The 24,444-nt window shown below is 42.5% G+C and overlaps 1 protein-coding gene across 5 annotated transcripts in view; it reads right to left on the reverse strand.

The window, feature by feature from the left end:
- Positions 1-416: 416 nt before the first annotated feature.
- The window catches only part of numbl (NUMB like endocytic adaptor protein), a 53,599-nt gene continuing 29,571 nt past the window's right edge, over positions 417-24,444 (reverse strand). For 3 of the 5 annotated variants that reach the window (XM_086215905.1, XM_086215904.1, XM_086215903.1), the window contains 8 exons: positions 16,531-16,681; positions 13,937-14,011; positions 11,884-11,958; positions 9,261-9,401; positions 6,870-7,077; positions 6,509-6,778; positions 3,975-4,160; positions 418-3,891 (listed from right to left, as the gene is read on the reverse strand). In XM_086215905.1, the coding sequence (XP_086072031.1) occupies positions 2,750-3,891; positions 3,975-4,160; positions 6,509-6,778; positions 6,870-7,077; positions 9,261-9,401; positions 11,884-11,958; positions 13,937-14,011; positions 16,531-16,656 (2,223 nt within the window). In that variant the 5' untranslated portion in view covers positions 16,657-16,681 and the 3' untranslated portion in view covers positions 418-2,749. Of the gene's footprint in view, positions 3,892-3,974; positions 4,161-6,508; positions 6,779-6,869; positions 7,078-9,260; positions 9,402-11,883; positions 11,959-13,936; positions 14,012-16,530; positions 16,682-17,736; positions 17,891-24,444 lie in introns of those variants that run through there. The other 2 variants (XM_086215902.1, XM_086215901.1) reach the window with 2 other exon arrangements.

A 24,444-nucleotide genomic window follows, 5' to 3' on the forward strand; every position in this document is an offset into this window, starting at 1 on the left:
TAGAATGGTCAAATGATTCCACTGTGAAACAATTTTCACAATTGTTAAAGCAGGTTCAGATCTTCTCACACTTAGTCATTGTTCCATCTCCAGGAGCACTCACCGCCCAATCACAACTTGACTCCGCCCCTGATAGTTCCCAGGAATTGCTGCTCATCAGGCTAATTGTGGCCAGCTGTGCATTGCAGAGGGATTAAAAAAAAAAGAAAAAGGATATATAGAGACTCACCCGGAGACTTTTTGTAAAATATTGTTTGAAAATGAGGATTGAAGGTGAAATTAGAGTCAATGTAAACGGTACAATACAACGTCAATGTGGATATCACCTAGTAAACAGTATATCAGTTTATTCACAATAGGAAATGAAGGGGAAAAAAGACACCAAGGCACAAAACATCAGCAGGTGTAATATTATATTACTTTATTTATCTTTTGTACAATGTAATTACAATACAAATATGTAGGTTTAAATACAAAAATTCTGTAAATAAAGATTAAAAATAAACTCCACTGTTGCTTTGTTACCATCAATAAACTATTGTTTTACAATCAAGTTCATGAGGTCATTTAGTTTGCTTTAACGCAGAACACAAGTAACCTACATTTATCACTTGGAGGGCGAGTGAACAAGAGGGGAGAAATAAAGTAAAAGCATCTATTTCATGAATCTGAGGGTAGAGGGAATTTTGTTTACTGCAAAAGAAATACTGACTTGTCAGAAAACAAAGGACCAGAGCTGAGCAGGCTTTGTTTTTTTGGGTTTGTTTTTTTTGTTTTTTTTTGTAAGAGGCAGCCTATCAGACGAGATTGCTGCCGCAGGAAGGACCCAGTAAGTTAATTAAACTGTGGGGAGTTGATGAGCAGGAAATCTAATCAAAGGTCGTCAATATTCATACAATTGAATTACCAAGGAATGTAACAGTTCCGGTGGTGGGCAGGCTTTTCTTTATATAACACACAGCACCTGTTGGTAAAGCTCAAACGGAAAAGCCCTTCCATTTAAAAAAAACAAACAAACTGTTTTGTCATTTTGCATTTTCTTCAACAAACCCAAACTTTTATGACCTAACACAGAGAACAAACTGGATTACAGTTATAAATATAAGGAGTTGCACGTATATAACTATGTGATAAGCAATCATTTTTCAACAGAAAAAAAATGAAAAAGATTAAAAGCTTTGTTTGTGATGCAGGTTTAAAGAGATGAGAGGAAGTGGCTCAGCTTTGAGTAGCCGCTGGAAAAAAACAAACAGCAGACGGTCCTTGTTTGTGGGCAGCAGAGCGAGAGTGTCTTTGTTGACATTATTTACCAGACACTCATTTTTGTCACTCCTTATCTCATCTTCCTCTCCTCTGACTTCCTTCCTTCCACCTCATTCTTTATCACATCGTTCTCTCCTTCCGTCTTCCACATACATCTTGTCCTTTCTCTTTCTTTTCTGCTCATTCCTCTACTTTTTCTCTCTGCTAGTCTGTCCGTCTCATAAATCCCACAGCTATTGACTGTGATAGCCACGATAACCCTGCATTTTTCCACATTTAATTTTTTTTTCAACCAGTTGCACAGTGCTTTTTATTTTATTTCCACTGAGTTGTTCCTTGGGTTTGTTTGGAGAAGACTGAGTCCAGAGGAGTGTTGTGCTGTATTGTCCAGAGTGTCCTGAAGTGATTTATCGTGTCCCAGTGCCCTTGAATGTAGGTTATGGCAACAGAAACAAGCTCCAGAGCCAACAAGTTAAGTTCTATTGACTAGACTGGGCCAAGCAGCAGTGGAGCGTATATATGTGAGGGCTGACCGGTGGAAGAAACATGCCGCTATATACACACATGTCAGGCAACACGCTGTTGCACTATCAGCCCTGGCTATTTGGTTACAAGACTCCCACAAGGCCTTCCCTCTCTCTTCCCAGTCATGTCTGTATTTCCTTCTTCTTTAGGGTTGAATAAAAATAAATATAGGGGGATAAAAACAACACTGTTTTAAAATTTTGATTTTTAAGTATATATAACTTGTTAACATTAAAAATAAAGTACAATAAATAAAATCATTTTGGCCATAAATCTCTACTATTGGTCAGAAAGTCCTTTTGGGTTGGTAGGGTCGAGTCTCATTGGCTGGTTCTTCAATCCAAACTTCTGCTGTACTTCGGATCAGCGTGAATTTGTTCATCAGTCAGTTAATTGCCTCTCTATGCATTCTGTGTTGTCGACACATCTGCAAAAATCTCCACAAATCTTCACCAGACACATCCCCAAAAACATCTAATGAGATTGGAATGCATCTGAGTGGAGTCCCGATGTAAAAGAAAGCAACCACAGGGCGCCCCCCCCCTCACCATACACACACACCATACACACACACACACGCGCGCGCGCGCACACAAACACGCACACACATTGTCCTCAGGGGGACACATGCACTACATCCAGGGACTTGCAGCACGTATGGTAAGCCAGAGTGGATGGGTTATGGAAAGAAGGTGAAGTCCATCAATTTCAGTCAGCTAGAGGTCTGATCCTTCGTTAGCAGCCCAGCAATCTGTCAACTTTCCCTAAAGCTCTCACTGAAGCGCAAAGAAAGCAATTAACATCATTATTTTCTCCTGAAGAGCATATATCAGGTTGCTAGGCTGCCACAGATCTGATTCCTGGCCAACTTTCAGGACCTGTAGCCCATCCTAAGCAGAGATGCTTTTTCAGGCTTTGACCACAGGGTTAGCGCTACAGCTTCGAGAGGCCTACGCTGGATTTACAGCTCAATCTCAAAAGTCTTTTGCAGATTGTTAGAAAATGGGTTGGCTGCTGCAGCTGGCGGCTTACTTCCTGACTGTTGAGGCGCTGGTTTGGTCTCCAGTGCCGCCCACTTTGCCTCAAAGCGGTCATCGTCTTGGGAATCGCTGGCCATTGGAGCAGTTAGCTGACTGCCCTCTGGTGGCCAATTACTAGTACTACTACCATTTCCACCACTGTTGGATGTCCCATTCTGGAGGGCCATTGTGGCATTGCTGTGTGGTGGGAGGCCATTAATGGCTGTTGATAGTGGTGGGGTGGAAGAAAATGGGGGTGTAGAAAACCCTCCAGTGTTCCCAACTGCCCCAGGTTGGTAAGAAGGGTGTGGGGCAACAGTTCCAAGTGCCCCCACTTTGGGTCCTCCAACTGTGGCGCCAATAGCACCTCCAGCGCCGGATGAGCTGGTAGCCGTGCAAAAGACATTTGCCACCATTTGGGATGGCGTGATTCCTACCACAGGCACACTGACGTTGGGGTAGGTCATACTACTCGCTAAGCCTGGCATGTAGGTCTGCATGGGCACAAAAGCTGGTTGAACAGGCTGACTGGCGAACATCCCCACAGCAGCTGGAGTTGCATCAAAAGCCAAGGGGAAGGGCTGCATGGAGCTTGGGAGGGAGCCTGGGGGCCCAGGGAGAGAGGGCTGGATCATGGGGGCCCCGGACATACTAGGCCCGGACATGGTGGGGATGGACATGGAAGGCAGAGACATAGGGGGTCCTGACACTGGTGGGCCTGGTATCAGAGGAACTGATGATATGGACATGGGCGGGAGAGGGATTGGGGCCTGAGCTGAGAGAACGGAGGGGCCAGCGATGAGAGGTTTGGACATGCTGCCAAGTGACATAGCGATGGTGGACACAGGCGCAACTGATATCGCTGCCTGACTGGACATCTGCTGACTTGACACAGGGGGTGGTCCAGGGATGGTGGGGATGGTAGGGCCTGGTGGGGGTGTCTGCTGAGCCTTGACAGCTTTGGAGACCTCCTCCAGCCATCTTTCTGCCTCGGAGGGTGTACGCCTGTGGCCGCTCTGCATCGCCACTGGCACTGCAGGAGGAGAGTGGACAGGAGGATCTGGCTGCACCCAGGAAGTGGTGGCTAGAGAGAGGAAGGGATGGATTATAAACAACTTTCAATTAAAGTCACCTTTGATACATCTGATGGGAAACATTGATTCTTACCCTGCATCGGGGCCGGTGGAGGAGGCAGGACAGGGGGCACCGTGCAGGTTGGTGGGCCATTGACAGAAGAGCAGGCATTGGAGAAGAGCTCCTCTGATGGCTTGGTGAAGGAAGTGTTGATCTGACAACACAGGGCATTGATGCTACTGTCTCCTTCACCTGGTAATCCCATATCCATCTCTAGTACTAGCAAGAAAGTGACATGAAATGGGAGGTGTGGAGGAAGAGAGGGGCAGGAGGAGAAAATAAGGAGGGAGGATTGATTGGATGCAACAGAAAGAGGGAGAAATAATATTTATTTGTGTAAGAGACCCAGTTATCAAACCAGAGCACGAGGACTTCAACGCTTTCCACTGTCGTCCAAAAAAGGAGCAGAAAACACAAAGATGCTATTGAGTAAATCAGAAACTTCTTATGAACGTTATAGGTCAAGGAAAATTACAGACATCCGTTAGCAAAACCTCAGCATTTGTAGCACTGAAACGATACTTCACCAAGAGTGGTATTTTGCCTCTCAAGTCCTTACAAATAAATGTCTTGAGATGCAGTAGATCTCTGTGACTCCAGAATGCAGAAAGAACCAGCCACGTATATTTAGACTGAAGCTAATGGTACCCCATGGCAATCAACTACAAGCAACAAAAACATCAGTTGACAAACTCTCAAGCATATCTAACGTTATAATCCATGTCTTCTTTATCTAGCTGCATGCTCAGTTAACCCCAAACACTTCAATTAGAGCTAAAAACAAACATGATGAACTGAATAATGTGCTTTTCACAGTTTTGTTGAGGCCATGGGATACATAGCTGGCTAGCTCGGGGAAAAGTATCACTTTAAGTATGTTGATTTTAGTGTGTTATGTCACCGTTATGTGTCTCTCTGACAGAGGTCAATTTAAATTCCTATGAGCATGTTTCTAAACCAACTGTAACTGATTTTACCAGTGGGGATTAGACACTGTAATATTCTGAGTTAACTACAGATAAAAATCTCTCCTGCATGGAACACAGACAAGCAAGGCCTCCTTTCTCATCTTTGTCCTTCACAGCATCTTTGATTCTTTCTGGATCTTACAGAGGGACACCATCTCCAAAGTTACTGGAAAAAAATAAACTGGGGCCTTCTCTGACATTAAGCTGAACTTAAGCCACTTAGCTTTTAGCACAGTTTATATCTATACTCCGTGTGTGTGCAACTATGCCTACACGCCTTCATTTGTAGTGAAGTGCTCTGAATGCGCCAGAGGCATGTGTACAGTTCCTATTAAAGATTTGTCTCTGCTTTGTTCAGCAAAAACAGACTTTTCAGATGAGATTTCTCTGTTGCACTTTCATAGTCAGTGTGCCTCAGAGACACACTAAGCGCTTCATACATGTTCCTGTGTTTGCGTTTGGGTACAAGCAGGTGTGCCAATGCAGTGACAGGGTTAAAGGCTGATTTGAGGTTTGCTGAAGGCTAACCGGGACAACTGATAGACTGCACAGATCAATACACACATAGTTTGCAGAGTCACCAGGGATGACAGAGGCAGTGAAACTGTTTGCTACTGTTTGCAATGTTGGAGAGAAAAAGAGCATCCACAACTTGATAAGTATCCATCACTAGAGACGGAAGGAGAGACAGATATAGTGCGATGATGTGGTTTAGTATTCCAGTCAGAGGCGTCTCTCAGTTCTAACCTCTCATCTCTCCTAATGACTAGCCTGGCTATTGAGCTCTCTGATCCTGTGGCACCACACCAAGCAAGTGTGTGTGTGCGTGTGTGCGTGTGTGTGTGTGTGTGTATTTGTTTATATCAACCTGCAGGGATATGTCAGTTCTTACTAATCTTTTTTTGTACAATAAACAAGAGCCTCAGAGCGGCAGAAACCCGCTCATCAGTGGTGTTGCTAAGGGCAGTAATAACAGCACTTCATATGCTTTTAATGCTCATCAAAGACAAGCATCAATTTAAAGGGAAGAATTACAGCTCGTTTGAAAGGAAACGTGCATATAATAACATCTGAAGGTTTATATAGTGATGGCTCTGAGATCTGCATCAGTGATGCCACATGGACAGCAAATATGCAAGAGCCATGACGCAAGAGAGCAAACGGTCTCAGAGGAAAGTTTGTGTTTGTGTGTACAAACAACAAAGACGCTGCTTCCAAAATCTTTGAAAAATATCTCAGTTTGGAAATCTTTTACAAACGTATCGTAATACTGCATTTGCAAAGGAGAGGAGGGAGCTGATTTCATTGTTTGAGGAAGGAAAAGATAAATGGTCTCCATTTATATAGTGCTTTTCTATTTGGCATGGGGGCTGTTATTTTTCGAGGAACTTTTTCCAAAGAAAGGCTGAAATATAATTTAAATCAAGGTTGAGAAAAAGTTAAAAGACTATCCCTTTCATCTATCAAAAAAAGGACCTTTCAGCACCTCGTAAAGCAATACTTAACATACGTTCATACAACAGCAAAACAACTCTGATAAATAAAGACTGGGACTAAGAGATGCTAAAAAGAAGTACAGTGAAGAACTTGTTAACTCACCAGGGTTCTTGGCCTGGAAGTCGGTCTTGCGTTGCAATGTGGATGGCAGGTCGTTGAGGCGAAGCGACAGCTGCCTCTTGAAGGGAGAATTTTTCTGACTGAGTGCTGGGAAGCCACGGAATGAGCCTTGACGCACCAGCTGCTCAATGGGCGCGTGGCGACGAGGGATGGCGTGAGGCCCGCCAGGTTCTGGACGCTCCATGGGGGACGCCGCACCCTCAGGTGGGGAGGCAGTGCCAGGTGGCAAGGATGGAATGACAGAAGGTTGGTCTGGAGGAGGGGGAGTATGATATACTGTAGTTTGCTTTGTTGCTACTTTTAACAGTTTTAAGATCCATCAGATAATAAATTGTTATCTTACCTTTCTTCTTATCCTGCAGTTTGTCATCTCGCTCGCTGCTGCTGCCCTGCTGGCTGCAGGAGGAGTGTGCACGGAAGGAGCCCTCACGTACAAATGAGGTGCGGCTGGCATCAAAAGATGCTGTGACGCCGCACTCCTTCTCCCTGCGCTGTTTCCTTTCCAGACAGGCGGCAAAGGCACAGCCGACTGCATGGCTCAGTCTCTCTCCCTGGTGGAGCGAAAAATTGAAAGAAAATAGTGATTAAACCTCTTGCAGCTTTAAAGTTCAAGATTGGTCAATGTACTAACTTACAAGATTACAAATTTTATATATATATATATATATATATATATATATATATGTGTGTGTGTGTGTGTGTGTGTGTATATATGTACATGATAAACTCATTTGAACTTCAGTAGACGGAGACAGACTGAGAGCATAATTAGGTCTCGTGCTCTTAAATTCTTTATCAGTCTTTTGCTGATTCTTCTGTTTGTTATGTCTTTTCCCCCACAGAGATTTTTAAATATTCATATGCAACAAACCTGAGAGTTTTTCATGTCACCCTTCAAGTCAAGTTTGTTCATACTTCAATATACAACACAGCTGTCACAGTCAGGATCGGATTAGGACGAAATTATCAATCTCCTGTTGTCAAATGATGACGATGAGTTTGTGCCCTGTGGCACTGATCAAAACTAATTACATTCTGCCTCCTACCATCACCCTTGATCCTGTGACAGCTATAAAATACACAGTTCAGTTTTGGGACAAGCTGACAGAGATATAAGAGTGGAAATGGAGACAGACAGAACTGGATAGATTGCTCCACAGGCTTCTGTCTAATCTCCTAATCCCTGTGCTGCGCTCTGCTCCGTCCACATCAGTAATCCATCTTGCATTCTAAGCTGCAGGGTTGTAACCACAATGCACCGTGACAGCGTGGCTCCACACTCTATTGTCTTTGTTATTCAACCTTCCCCTCAATTTTTCAGTGAAACAGAGGTCAGGAATCAGCGATACAAAACACAAAACCAGCTGCAGTGGATCAGTTTCAACTGTTCTAACAGCGAGGCTTCATGGTTCTACATGATATGTTTGTCGCTAACTACACGACTATAATGCAGGTCCACCGTTTGCTTCAATTTATTTTTGATTCTTCAAAATTTGCCTTCCTACAGAATAAAAAGAAATGGACATCACCATCTTCATCCAAATTACCGTCATCATCCTCATCCTCATCATCATGCACAGCGGCTTGATTCCAGAGGTTGATACAGCTGAATACATCTGGAAAACCAGAAACTTTGTATCATGGTCGTATGACTCTGATGTGAGCCTGTCATAGTGACCTTCACCACCAAGAACTTGAACTTCACTTATGTGTGTTGAATTCAGCGAACTTCAAATTTCTACTCCAAAACTTTTCAAATTTATACTTCCGGCTACAGATCCTTTTCAGATAAACATTATAAGGAAAAACGCATTATCTTATAAAACAGAGTTCAATGAGGCCACTTTAAAATAAAACTGTCTAGTCTGGTTGTCTCATTGACTAATTGTTTGATGGGTGGTCATATAATCAGTGCATGTCACTGTAATTTCTGCATCTCATTACTGAATGAAGTTGTTCATTCACAGACAGATTCGTGGAACTGCTGACAGTCATTGAAAGGAAACAAACACTCAGCGATCAGGAAATAGATAAATGCCAACAAGTCTCTGTCTGGTCCAACAGAGATATAATAAATAAATGATATAAACCTGATATAATAGAGGGCTGTAATTCTATACTTTTCAACAAAAATCTCAGAATTGTGTATCTATCACAAACCCACATTCTCCATGGTAAAGGTGGATAAAATGGATACATGACCCGAGCCTGACGGGACACATCAGTCCAAAACGGATCACACTGAGTTCAGCATTCAGAAATTATGTTTGGTTTTGGGTCGGTCAGAAAAAACATGTCCCATGACACTGATACGGAAGTGGATTAAGTAACAAAGAGTAGAAAAGACCTGAAAATTTAAACAAAATTAACTTTATTTTGCTTGTTTTTGTTATAAATGAGAAAAGTGGAGGAGGACAAACTGATGTGCACTTTCTCCCAAAGTTTCCCTCGAGCAAAAGAAGTCATCATCCGCTTCTCTGCACTTTTCCTCCCAACTTTTTGCATGAACTTCTCAATTTTTCCCACAACTCCCCCATAAATGTGAAGACTTGCCATTCTGTGCTTCTGCAACAGGCAGAATGCAAATTGTATAAACCAAAGCATGTATTTGTGACAGAATTACACCTAAAGTTGGCACTACTAATTAATACATCTACCCCTGAACTTCTCATCTGGCTTTGAAAGTTTTACGTGTGATGCTGATAATGTTGCAGAAGGTGAACTGTCTACTCACTGAGTCTTTGATAGCCATGAAGCAGTGGCACATCCACCGTCTGGTGGTCCCGTCGCGACAGATATACGAGAAGGCTTTGTCATAGTTGCGATCAGGAGCGCAGAATGAGACCTTCTCTATGGTTTGGTCCACAATGAGGTCCTGGGAGAGAAACAAAGAAAAGAGACAGGGAGGTCACGGGGAAAGAACACAGTATATCGAGTTGCTCACCGATGTCATGGTTTTATCTTTCTAACTGCAGCTAACTGATGACAGACAGGAGGTATGAGCACAATACAGCGCATGCCAGCTCCAACACTGATCCAATACTTGACACGGTGCTTTCAAGCTCAGTTAATCCCATGAAACCCCTCTCACCCCAACCTATTTACACATCCTCATCAGAGAGAAAAGAAAGTGACCATAGACTAATGACACTGAACCCGCTTTTAATCTCTGGAATGTTTTCACCACTTGGCTTTGCCTCTATAAAAGGGTTATTCAGCCAGCCTCGGTGTCTATAGTGGAAACCAAGAGGGGCCCGTCCCTTTCTTCATGTATATTAAGGGGCCCCTAGATCAACTCTCTGACTGTCCAAAAACATACAGAGAAGGAAAAAAGAGACGAGAGGGAGGAGAAAGGGACGGAAGAAGAAGACAGAGGGTTCACATACTCATCCTTCCTCCTCCTCTAGTGGTGCTGTAAACAAAGAGTGGGGTGGATGAAGAGGGTAGGTGAGGACAGGAAAGGAAAAGAAAAAAAGGAGGGATGTGATGGGAAAGAGGCAGACGGATAAAAGTCCATTCATTGTGAGTCAATTAGTGAAAGAAGGAGTGCTGGTACTGTCGAGGTTAAAGGCTGAGCAGAGTGCAGTGTGTGTGCGTGTGTGTGTATGTACCAGGTATTCTGCATCCCTTTAGAGGAGAAAAATCAAGTCCCCAAAATGTTAATCATTAAGGAACATTAGGGTAAGGGTGAGGGTACGTCTCCTGGCAATGAATGTATTTCAATGTAATGTCCTTGGAAGTGATGGAAACGCATGACTGTGCAAAAGTGACTCATGCAGCTCTTAAGAGGAAGAATACAGCACAGCGACATATTAATTCGGGTGTGTCATCTATGCCGAGAAGTCCCTGAACAGCAAACTTCACTTTTTCTTCCTACTGATGCATCGTGAAGGTCGTGTCTTTAATGCACACGTAAACCCACTGAATGCTGTGTATTCAGACTCTGTGGGAGTGCATTTGAATAATGGTTGTGTGGGTGTTTTATTAAGGACATGCTCGCTGATTCATAGATTGAGACAGAGCTGAGGAGAAAAGGTGATGAGGAGGCACTGAGAGAGAGAGACTAAATGGTTTCTTAGCAATTAATGACGATATACAGTAAGGCATTAGCAATGTTGAATATTAGGAGAACAGGATGTGATTTGACTTTGCTGTTTGGATCCGCCCCTGTGTTCCTCTTTGGCCTAAACTATACCCCTCCAATTGTGGTCACAGTCTAACATGAAATTGACATTTTTCTCTGTTTTGGTGATATGTTTGTCCAAAATATACTTTTTAAAGGGGTTCTATTGTTAGACAAATCCCATGAAAAGACCAAAACATTTGCATTACATTCAATTCTTTACCAAGGAGGATTAAAATAAAAGGAAGGAGGGTGAAGCGGAGGTGGAGATGAGGAGTGGAAGAGGTGAGGTCATGTGTGTGGCCTCCAAATAGAAAAGGAGAAAGTGAGAGGGGCTCCTCCATTGGATTTGCTCTTGCTTCTATTATCTGCTGCTCTTTATCCTGCTGCGTTTTCAATAGAGCCCAAGTGAGCAGCACTCACTGTCGGAGGCCTCGCTGGCTGCAAGACACTCCTCAAGTGCATGTGTATGTGTGTGTGTGTGTGTGTGTGTTATGTACTTGATTCTCCCTCCCCTACTAAGAACCTCAGGGAGCCACTGTGACTCTCTCTCACACACACACACACACACACACACACACACACACACACACACTGGCATGGTGGGGCCTTTAGTTTTCTGGCTTAAGTTTCTGCTATCCAATTACAGCAAGATGAGGTTGGTGGTCTTCAGAAATATCTGGCTGAATACATAAATAAGAAAAACAACACAATCATGTCAAGCAGGTTTGTCACTGAGTACCAAAGCAATCACGATGCACCATTGATACGGCGATCAGGTGAAAGGAAGCTGACAGCAGGTGAAAAGCAAGCCAGATTTGAAAAAACTGGTATAGCAGGCTGGCGGCTGTAATACCAAAGTAATAATGGCCAGCAGTGGTGCTGCTGTGAGTTAACCTCACTGCCCAGCGTCTTAGGAGACTGGCGACAGTGGTCGTTCGCATTTAGCATGCTTCAAATATGTCTGTGTCTCAAGCCATAATTAACTGTTCCAGTCCAGTTGTGTAGTTCTGCATTTTCCCATTTCAGTGAAAAAAATGATGATTAAAAAACTGCATCTTGTTAATGTGGTTATTGTGAGTTGAGACTGTGTTAAACTCTTGACATGACTCATCGTGCACTTGTCCTTTCTGCCTGCGATGAGGGAAGTAGGACAAAAACATAATTGACAGAGATGGAGGTCATACAAAAATGCTAACACACACATGCACACACATACAAAAGGTTTGCTTACCTTCGTTTTATCATCCACCACCCTGAGTCCATCAGCTGAGACCCACAACACCGCCTTTACTGTCTTTTTGCCGCTCTGGATGGGTAGAAAACAGGAGAGAGGAAATCATTCAGCATCACAAGCTTCACTTCAGGTAATAGGCCAACTCCATTCTAGCCATCAACAAGCTATTAGAACTTGTCCTACTATTTGTGGTTATGTAAAATGTTTCATTACATCATGAGGTAGTGATGGGAAATGTGGAGTGGAGAGCAGGGGTAAAGCTGTGCCAGCTGGCTCCAAGAATCATTTCTCCAGAGGAGGGCACCAGCTAATGACACACTCGGCCAAGGCCAGGCTAAAAATACACTGGATAAAAAAAGGAACGACTCCAGGTGGGTGCGCGAGCCTATGTGTGTGTGCAGCATACAAGTTAAAGCATGTGAATCAGGGAAACAGAAAGCTCCAGAAATAAGCTTTGAAACCCAGAGTGAGACGATACTGAGCCTCAACTTTTGCATAATCCGATTGAGAGGAAGAGTGAGGGAACAGACGGGAAGGAAGCTGAGAACGATGGACCAAGACGAGCGAAGCTAAATGAGGAGGTGGAGCAGGAAATCTACAGAAAAGAAAACTGTCAGGAGAAAGTTTTTGAGAGGGGAGAGATGCTGATAAAGATGTAAGGTGGGAAGACACAGAGAAAGAGGAAGAGTTGATCCAGTGGGGACACTTGAAAGAGGAAGATACATGAAAGTAACATGCTAGGAGAGATGAGAGACACAGAAACGAAGACAAAAAACAATTCTCTGTATACATTTAACTGGCTGTGTTTCTCCCTGAGATCTGACAAGTGTTGCCTTTTGTTGTATGAAGTTACAAATCCTCTCTGGGGAAAAAGGTTAGGGCTTGATATCAAAAATGTCCATTTTAATTCCAGTAAGGAAAAAAAAAGGGGGTGGGGAACAGAGCTTTTGCAGAAGACTTTAAAGAAAGCAGCACAAATTGCTGTGTGTGTGTGTGTGTGTGTGTGTGTGTGTGTGTGTGTGTGTGTCAGTTTGACACTGGCCAGTCTGTGTCACTCCATTCACACGCTCCTTTTCCGAATCCAGCTTCCCAGGGGAGCAAGCTGTGTGTTTTTGTGTGTGTTAATGTGTGTTTATATTGTGCGTGCGTGTGTGCATGTGTGTGTGTGTGTGTGTGTGTGTGTGTGTGTGTGTGTCTTCTTTGGTCAATACCTTGCACAATTGGGTCTGTAATGAGCTCCCATCAAGATTCCACACAACGAAATAAACCTTTTGCATTGTAGTGCTGGATGTGTGTTTCTTTTCATAATTTTTGGATTCAAAAATTGAGATTCCACTGTACTTGTGGGGACCAGTGTGTTTTGCTGGAACAAAACCCTAGACCTCATAGTTGTTTGAGGGTTATAGCAATTTTTATTCACTGCTGCATTGCTCCTTTATAACTTTAGAATACAGAAAGAGCCGGTTATGTATATTTAGCTTGAGGCCAAGGTTGACTATAAACAACAACAAAACTGTCCAAAATCATCAGTTTACAAATTTTTTAAGCGAGATTGTCTGGTATAATCCCTCTCTTTTTAAATTCACGTTTACTCAGTAATCCACAAAGACTTTGATTTAAGCTACAAACAAACATACTATGACCCAGTTTGTCAGTACCATCCACAAGCTTGAATGTGTTGGTTCAACTCAACGTGCAAGTTGGTTGCATTTAGCGCTACAGTATACTGTCCCTGTTTGTAACAGTTTGTAATCAGCGATTACCATTATCCTCAAGCTAAACATACAATTTGTGACTCTTTCTGCAGTTTTAGTTGCAAAGAGGTGATACAGGATGGACCAATATACTCAAGGAACTTGATTGTATGTACTTGAAAGGCAAAATTCTCTTTTGGGTTAAATATAGATTTAAGACACGGTTTTATATTTAGGGTTTAGTTGGGATGGATGTGGATAGGATAAGCAGCTGGGGAACAGGTATAAGGGAATGTCAGTGCCCCGTGAGGACAGTAACATGTGTTTACATCTGTATTTTCATCTTGGATACTCACAACTTTTAGCTTCTTCACTGCCTCTTCGCACACATGCATCCCTCTTGACTCCTCCACCTCTACCAAGCCCAGGTACTGCAAAGCAACAAGGGAAAAATATTAGCAGCTGTCACTTAATGTGATTATTTTTGTTCAACTCATTCAAAACAAAAGAAGGAAACAGTGAAGAGACTCTAAAAACAAGAAAAGCCTCATTAGTCCCCATCAGTATTTCTGTGAGCGCTATGAAATTGACATTCTGGATTTAAGCCCCATTTTACAGCTGATAATGAGGATGGGGGAAGAGAGAGAGAGAGAGAAAGACAGCGAGAGAGAGAGAGAGAGCGAGAGAGGACTGCAGCAAGTCACATCCTCTTTTGTTGTCTCTCCAGTGTTCTGCTCTGTGGCGTATCTACGCAGCCCTCAGAGACACAATTAAAGCTCCCACAGCTCTGCTTGAGTCAGGAGCCAAGCGGCAAGGAAAGAGGAAGACGAGTTTTAAGAGGAGCTCTGCATTTGGGGAGATTGGTCCCTGAACTAAAACACCTGTTGTAAACAATAAGAGGCCAAGTGGAGCAGTTTTTTATGATTTAAAAAAAAAAAAAAAAAAATATATATATATATATATATATATATATATATATATATATAGAAACATGTTGAGTCCTCACAGTCTTCACATTCTATTCAATTCCTGCCTTTATGTTCTTTTTGTGTTCTGGTGCAGCCTCTTTCATACACCGCCTCTCTTAACTGATTCTATATCTCTCTCACTCGCTCTCGTTTCACATCTCTGCGTGTCTCTCTGTCCCATCTGTGAGCTCTCGTCCTCCATCCTGTCCTTTCCTCTGTAACTTGTCATTCTTCCCACTCCTCCCACCACCTCTTCCTGCCATTGTGGATCCACATCTTCAACAAATCTTTAGACAAACAATAAAAACTGTGAAAACGGAGCAGGTTATCAGAATAAGGGGGCAATATTAATGTTGCTCTAAATGGTAGTAATTCAGCTCAGAGGTCAAGCAGAAGTGTACACTTTTCTCAGAGGTATAGTCACATGGTTCCTACAGCCTCATGGTCAATTCTGCATTATTATTTTATGTATTAGTACATTGTGTACAATCCACAGTCCAAACCCATCAGCCATGAATGGCCTCAGTGTAGCCAACGGATCTCCAGGCCATAACTTCCTGTTACATTCCAATTAGCAACTCGAGGTCAGAGGGGAACCGTCAAGACCCCCGAGGACCTCATATACTCTTAAAAATAAAATGTAAACATTTAGTTGTACCAATCCATACTTTGCCAATAAGCCCTTCAAAGTTGCTGATTCAGATTTGTGTGGGTTGTGAGGGGTTAAATTAATGTGTGTGTGTGTGTGCGCGTGTGTGCCTGCGTGTGCCTGCGTGTGCCTGCGTGTCTGCCTCTCTGTTTCTATGAAGAAAATGCTACGCTTTGAGCTCTTATGTGGACCAGCTACAGTATGAATTTACGGAGGATAAATAGATGAGAGTCTAATTTCAAATGGCAGTAACAGTGACCAATCACGTCTTCCCTCTACATCAGTGGGTTTTTCCATTATTAACTTTGTAAGTTCCGCCTGGTGACAACACCCCTAAAGAAGTCACCAGCCATGAAATAGTTACACCACATATTCCTATAAGCTGTCATTCTTACACCTCGCTCTAGTGGTTAGGGTACAGACACCACAGCAGCGCAGATCTCTTAAAGGGACAGTTTGGCTATTTTGATGTGCGGTTTTATGAGACACTCATCCTCAGTCAGTGTCTCACCAGCCAGCAAAATTTCCATCAAATTCAAAACTCCTCTTTTAAAGAAAAGAGAAAAAAATTCTATAAACTAACATAAAACTTATCTTCAGAACATTAAAATTGCACTCAACTACGACAGTTCGCTGCCAAATAGCAATTAACACATACGAGCATAGTGGATGATGAAGAGGCAGCTTTTGGGTTTAACCTTCTTCTGTGGTGTTCAAGGATAAAGTGAATAAATGAGAACCTGTTAGTGTGGAGTGTCCTCTTGCAGCCATGAAGAGAGTTATAATTAATCTAATGCGGTCGCCACCTCAGTCTAGAAAACCTTCATTTGTCCTGGTGGGCTCTTTCACACAAAAGCAGCTGATGACAATGATGATGATGATGATGATGATGATGATGATGATGACGACGATGATGATGATGACTGTGTTTACCCCTGATTTTGATATACAACGATTTACAAAAATCTGCAGAAGTTTTGGTATTTTTCTTCCTGGGTAATATTTTCCTATGTGTTTGAGAGTAAAATTATTGCGCCATAATGAACAAGAATATTGTGACCGGCAAATGCAAAACAGGAATATTCCTCATGTTAGATGGCAATTGCCCTGGTTTACTTTGAACAAGCTCAGATTATTTTCAGTGTCTAACCATATCATTAAATTCATCCAATTGTGCTGTAAGCAAATTGCAGCTGCTTGGCGGCTGCTGGTCACATACTGTACATAACACTGGAACAATTTAAATTATTTTGGTTCCTATTAATCATGGTTATTGGACCCAGGTTGAAAAATACAGGAATTGTTCTCACATTACTTATTACTGGCCACTTACCCGCACGGAGAAGTTGCATTTGCCCTTACGTACAGCCTCCTCATCAGCCTGCCACTGGTGCGGTCTGCTGGCCTCTGGCACATAGGTGGGCTTCTTCCTCCTTAGGCTCTGACGAAGCTTGTTCATCTCCGGGGTCACGTGCTCCCTGGTACTGTGGACATCAAGTCGAGAAAAACAGGTCACAACACAGACTTGTACTCGCAGTTAAACAGTAAGGCTTATTAAATGCTAATTAAATGCAACAGTGCCAAACTATCCATAGGAGCTTTGTGCAGACGCTGCAGTCGTGTGTTTCATACAGGATTATGAGTGAACTGGGATGGATTTCATTGATTAGCTCAAGATAATTACACAGGACTCACCACTAACAAGGCGGTGAATACATTAGCGAAGCAAACATTTCCCACCATGATGCCCCATTGATTTCCATTTCACAGGCTGTTCACACATCACACTGGTGGAATGTAAAGCTAATGAACACAAAGCATAGTACATGCTTTCATCTCACAAGACACACTAAGAACACGTACACACATGCACTGCAATCCTTCCTTGAATTAACACACTCCTCTCTCTCTGTCTTTCTCTCTCTCTGCACTGCTTAATTAGACCATTCAGCCCGCTGGCCTGTTTAGCGATGCTAATTTCCCAGCATAATGCAACGTGATGCCATCAAAACATGACCTGCTTAAAAATGGTAATTACTGTTTTCATTCCCCCACAGTCACATCCTTTGTCAACACAAGATTTGGAGTACATTAAAAGTGTTTCCTTTCGCTTTGTCATGACTGGATTCTGGTCATCGTTGTCGACATAGATGGATTTTAATTTGATGTCTGTCCTCTGTCTTTAACTCCTCTCTCTAAATGTATAAATTAAAGGCTTTGTAATGGCGCTCCAATGGAATCTGTTACGGCAACGGCTAGTCGTAGACCTTCTGCAAGTCTTTGGAAATAAAATACAATCCAGAGCTAAGCATAAAAAGATAAATGAACTGACGGGAAATAAGAGGCGACCTGTCCAGGGTGTACCCTGCCTCTCGCCCACAGCCGCTGGGATAGGCTCCAGCCCCCCCTCCACAACCCTTAACAGGAATAAGAGGAAGAAAATGGATGGATGGATGGAAATAAGAGGTGTTTATCTCTTGGCTTTGACTCCTTTGTGTCCTCAGAGTTAATAAAAGCAAAACTGCATGATTTTTCTTACCATCTGGTTGCCTCATATCCTGTCTTATTGGCCAGGACACGGTGTGAACTTTCACAAATCCAACAATGAAAACATACTAAGTCCATGTGTAAAACGCTTGACAGTGGACTGAAGAAAAAAGAACGTCCTGTCGCTCTGCTACACTCAGGCTGTGCACATATAAATATGTATAAATACATATATATACACACACACAAACATATACACACACACACAGGCACATCACTTCCAATAATTGGTGTAGCTTTGGGGTAAAGGCAGACTTTCCGGAAGCACCCACACATACACACATACACACACACACACACACACATACACACACACACACACACACATACACACATGCGCAAGCACACACACGTATGTAATGTGGAGTATTCAAACGCAACTGCTGCGAAAAAGCTCAAGTGGCTTTTCTCATTCCTGGCATCTGAGACACATGGTGTCCTTTGCCAAGAGTGGGTGCGTAAACACACACACACGCACACACCCCTCTGCACACACACACATCCCTCTGCAGCTGAATGTGCACACATGTTGCAGCCTGTGCCAGTCATTTCTAGGCAAAGTGCCAACAGCCACCAGGCACCTGAAGGTGAGTGTGTGAGAGCGTGTTGGCTGCTGTGCAATGCCTCGGAATGGAGGTAGTGGGTGGGTTTATGGGGGGGGGGTTGTTGGAGGAAAGAAAAGGAGGTCCTAGTGGGAAACTACAAGATTCCAGGTAACTGCCCTCTTATCATTGATGGACACACACACACACACACACACACACACACACACACACACACACACACACACACACACACACACACAACAGGATCTAGTGTCAAAAACAGAAATGACAGAAAAGGTCTTTACAACATTTCAGATATGAACGTAGCATTTCCTGATGACAACACAATGATCTGCTCAGGTTTAGGAAAAAACAAAACAAGAAAGCAAATCCATAATCAGAAGCAAATATCATGACTTGGTTGTCATAGTTACAAAAACATTGACCAGAAACAGTTATCTGTTGAAATCACATCTTTATTGAATCAGAAAAGAGAAGGAAGTCTGCTAACCTCCTGTCTTTCTATCTGAATGACCCCAGATTATTTCATTTTCAGATGTGTAATCTTCAACTACAACCAAATCTGCTTTTTCATAAGACTTTCTTCACATTCTCCCTCTAGACTTTGATATGTAAAATCCTGCTAGGGGAAATGATTATGGGGGAAATTGGGCTTTATGAGGTTAAACAGAGTCTAGAATAAAATCTCTGAGACAAAAAACTTGACATGGGGGGGGGGGGTGATATCACAGAACCTTGGAGTTTCCGTGAAATTTTTTTTTCTTTTGTAGGCGAACAAGATAGAATTTTTTTCCTTCAGTTTAGTTATTTTGAAACCACTATCCATTACTTGTTCAAAAATATCAAATAACTTAAACTGAGTAACTTATGTCAAGTTATATCTTGACACCACAAGTTCACTAAATTGATGGAACATCCTGTTGCTTCAAAATATAGTCGTTTTTTTTCTCAATGTCCCCAAAAACAATCTCCCTTAAGACACAAGACACACTGTTTGTCAGTCCGTAACTTGTGGAACCATTTTAAAGCGCAAGCAAACACACACACACACACACACACACACACACACACACACACACACACACACACACACACACACACACAAATGTAATCCTGTTGTTGATATGGGGGATACTTGTTCCTCTAAGAAGTTGTGCTCACTAACGTAAGTCTACACACAGACACTTAGTTTCCTCTTGCTGTGTGAACCCTGGTAGTAAACAGTCTTTGATGGCGTCAGTGGAGACACATTAGGGTGGAGACATTACCCATCATGCAACATGTAAAGACTTTGCCTAACTGTGACCTCACCCTTCAAAACAAGAACCATCTGTGTAAAAAAAAACAAAAACAAAGTGGGGTGCACTGGTAGGCGAGGATGTGAATCATGAAAATCAGTCTATAAATCTGAGGTCAAATACTGGCGTGATAGAATTCATCAGTACTTCAGCGTAGACTACACGAAGCAAAGGCCTGCAGCCAAAAACACATATTTGTTCCCCGTCCAGCTGGAATGCATTGTTGCAGAGGGACGACTTACATATGATGTGACACCTCTGAGTTCCTTCACCCGAGTTGACCTCCCCCGCTCTTCTTCTCTGGTGTTTATACTCCACATCTCCACTTAACACCACTCTTGTCCAAACAATAAGTAAAAGGCGGATGCGAAAAAGAGAAAGTCTCCAGTACTGGCGATGTGAATGTGAGGAAATGGACTTCACTTGACTCAATATAGCCACAGACAAATGAAATACGGTAAGGAAACGTCCAGCATTTTGGCCCAAAGTCAGTATACACGCATGTGTGTGTATATGTGTGTGTATGTGCACGCGTGGCACCTCTGTGTTTCCTCCATATAATCTGAGTTAAGACTGCATGAACTCATGTGTACCCAGCTGTGTTTTGTGGTCGCCAGATGTGAGTCTGATTGATATCTTTGGCACACACACATACACACACAAACACACACATCATTCGTCCATGATCCAGATGTTATGTGTTCAACAGCGGCTCAGAGATTTTGGCAAACTGGGACACACTCCTCCCTCACACTTCTCAACCAGATGCTCACTAAACACACCTCATACAAGGAGGAAAGTGAAGGAGGAGGAGAGGGTGTGAGGTTGCCAAACACACACATACAAGAACCCACAAACACATAGTTAACTGTGACACTGAGTGGAATGGATTGTTACCAATTGGAGACACTAATCCTATCAGGACACCTAGTCTTCACGGTAAAAAGTAATTTATGAGTTCCCAGTTAATGTTAGAGGTTAAGTTCAGGTTAATTTGAGCCATTAAATGGTTAGGGTTAGTAAGGTTAGCTGTCCGAATGAATGAAAGTCAACGGAATATCCTATCCTAACAGGGATAGTTTCGCAAGTCTGTGTGTGTGTGTGTGTGTATGTGTGTGTGTTTTGCAGGGGATTGTCTTGGCTTAGTCATCGTCGCTGAGCCGACCACTTCATAGGTACACAATGTTCCTCTGTCTGTCTGTAGCAAATTCTATGTCTTATGGAATGAACAACTCCGAATCAATCTGAGTAAACACATCAAAGGTCAGCACAACTGCAGCTGCACTGAGCAAAACGAATTTCTGTGTGTCTGAGGATACACAAATACCAGAGTAAAACATGGCGTTGCTCAATACAGAACCTATTTAGCGCTTTTATTTTTTACAACTGTTTGACAAGCATAAACACAAAGTGGATCTCTTAGCAGAAGATTTTTAAGTTTTCAATGGAAAACAAAAGCTGTAAATCTGACACCGACATAATTTACGAGCCTAGCTTTCTCCCCACAATGATCGCAGGTTATATCAGCAAGCAGCAGGACCACAGTTTACAAGACAAGCTTTTATTAGTCTTAATCAATTGTTTCGTTGGGGCGACAAGAGTGTGCACCAACCTGAAAATGGTTTAAGCTACTAACCCAGCTATGACATGTGCACCGACACATAGATAAAGACCAGCGAAGCAGGAAATATTTATTTAGAGAAAGTGTGTCAACGTTAGTCAAACCCACTTACACACATTAATTTGGTGAAAAACAGTATTATAGATGTCAGCAGGAGTGATATATATATCTTTGTAGACCTGCCCGGAAGTAACTATTGTCATGAATTCTCTCGACAAAAAGTTGATGGAATTTTTTTCATGGTACACCACTTTAATTTGGAAGCTTAAATGTGTTGCTAATATTATGCTATGCTATGGATAAACCACACCATGGAAGCACAACTTCATCACCACAATCAGCATTGCATGTCTTCTATTTTCTGCATGATGTTAAATGCTAACTGTGGACAGCCAGTTGTTAGCAAGAACTTTAAAGATTTTCAAGACCCACTTTTGAGTGTAGTTTTAACTGACATATCTTAGGATGTAGAACCACAGGTAAACATATCTTTAGCAAGGGGACTGTTAACTACAGCATTTCTTTTATAAATTAGCCATTTAACCAAAAACTCATTCAATAATCTAAACAAAAGAAAATGGTGAAGGGCATTCAACAATGTTAACTTATTTCTGGGTTTCAGGAGTAATTCTGTTGCCCCTCCATGAATAACATGTGAACGCCAATAAACACAAACTATAAATTCAACAATCAGGTTTAATGTCAGTTCCATGGTAACTCAGCTGATAAGAAGTATTTGTGTTAATACACACACACACACACACACACACACACACACACACACACTGGTGCAATGAATAAGGCCACCCTGTCTCAGGTCAGACTTTAGTCTCAGCACAAGTACCCTTATTTATCTTGGCTATGACACAATTCTTTGTTTTTCTAATCTCTCTCACACGAACACACACATACACGCAACACCTGTCGCTTTCCCTTTGGGTGTGTGTGCGTGTGTGCGAGAGAGAGAGAGAGAGAGAGAGAGAGAGAGAGAGAGAGAGAGGAGGGGGGGAGTAGTTTTGGTGATGCTAGCGTCAGTGTCCTTATCCGGGTTAATGTCAGTTAAAGTCTGCAGGGACCAGAAACTAGGTCACATTTCTGTGTGTGCCTGATGTGAATTTTATTAACTCTGTGACTCTATGGCTCCACATTAGCTGAGTCACCACTGAAGTGACATTTAAGGCTGCTTGTTGAATGAATGGGAGAGAGATGGTGGTTGTTGGTGCACCTTCTGAGACATAACAACCTCTACGTTTTGTATTGGAACTGATTTACTGGAACAAACCTGCGAAATTCAGCAATTCGATGCATTCTAATAGAATGTGTCCTCACATGAAAACTGAGTCAAATGTGCTCTGTATCTGCTGCTGATCATCAGCCAGTAAGCTGAATGGTTATGGAACAGACTGGTGGAGAGCTGAAATTTTCCAGATCAATATTACAATCCCACAGAGCAATCCATCACAATATCAATAAGTTATTTCCACAGAAAGAGTGGAAACACCAGCGCCGCCGAAGTAAAGACTTAAAGAGCCACGTACAGCCTTTACCGCCACGATGACACAAAAAAACCCCCAAAGAAGCTCTCTGGCAACAGCACACAAAGCTCAGTGGAGTGCTGCAGTGTGTAGGTGGTTTATGTAGCTGTGAGTGAAGGGTGTGTGTGTATGTGTGTGTGTGTGCATGTCTGTGGGTGTGTAGGTGTTTGTGTGCAATGCACAGACAGTAGACACAGGCTGATAGTTAAACACATGGCTGTGGCTCAGCTGTCACTTTATATCATTCTACTAAAACACACACACATACACGCACACACTCACACACTGATATAAACTCTTCCACTTGCCCCTCAAAGAGGTCAGTGTTTCACTTGTCTCTCTGTCTTAAACTGCAGTTTGTATGGTTTCTATTCAGCGCTGCTAGCCGATACGGATTAAACCAGAAAGATATTCCATACTTTGTTTTTCTGGCAGAGGCATATTCCTTGATTGTTTTTCACATGAAGAAAGGCCCATGCCAAATATTTTTTAGGGCAATTAAGAAGGCAAAAAATGTCACATGAATGCATCAAAACTGACGCAAAGACACTGAGACCTATTCAATAATCAAAATCTTTTATCACAATCATCTTTTCTTCAGCTGCAAGTAAACTGAGCACATTACTAATAGCAGATATGTCCAGATGGCGGCTTAATCGTTTGTCATCCTGCCGTTGGCTTCACCCCGCCCACCATGTTGGTCATATTGATTATGTTGTATTTGTCAGTCTATGAGCAATGGGTCGCCATCAGTGTCCAAGGAAAGTAAGTTAGATAAATTACAAGGACAAGAGTGAGAACATGGTCGCTAATAAGCTTGACATTGACTTACACACACACACACACACACACACACACACACACACACACACACACACACACACACACACATCCTGTCCTTCCTCTGAGCCTCTAATGCAATATGATCTTTCGGAGGGGTTTCTGGGCAGAGAGAAGCATTACTGAAAGCTGTCCTAAGTGCATAAGCTGGTGGTCATCTTGCATAATGGGATTGAGTAGCTCACTGTGACCCAAGCTGCAATGCACTTTGGGAATGTAGTGCTGTATCAGTAACAGGTGAGAGAGATGTTGTCATCATGACGAGGTGATTCAGTCCGCTCATCCAAGATCAGACGTGTGACTTCTAACGTTCCTCTAACAAACAGTTATGAGTCTCTCCTTTTCATGAAGGGGGATTTTATACTGCATGTTTGTGTCCAGCAGTGAATAAAAAGATCAATAAATGTTACAGGTCATCACAACTTTGTATCTGAATTGTAGCTATTTCACGCTGGACAGAAATCTTCTCATATCAGGCTTTTGCCTTCAGTATTAATGATAAAATCAGTGTTTATTCATGGGTCAACTGATTCTGCAGGTCACTGATCAGCTTCACTTCCAATCGGCACTGACAGACTTGACAAACTTGTCTATTGGTAATGAGAAATCTTATTTTAAATTTCATTCAACTTTTTTGCCTTTTTTCCTTTCAGTTTCACTGAACCCTTGGAGCATAGTCAGTTTGACAGAGTGATATCCATTCTAGGGGCTCCAATATTGATGATGGTAAAAACAAATATTGTAACACGTTGCTGTTTTTAATTCTATTGTACAGCCCTACAAACTACTTTCTATGTTGCTGGAGTTCCTCAGACAATGAGTACGCTGACTGTAGTAATC

Source organism: Aulostomus chinensis, chromosome 10 (assembly GCF_037954235.1).
Source record: "Aulostomus chinensis isolate RoL2024-O1b breed Wild chromosome 10, RoL_Achi_v1.0, whole genome shotgun sequence".
In the NCBI taxonomy this organism is placed as follows: Eukaryota; Metazoa; Chordata; class Actinopteri; order Syngnathiformes; family Aulostomidae; genus Aulostomus; species Aulostomus chinensis.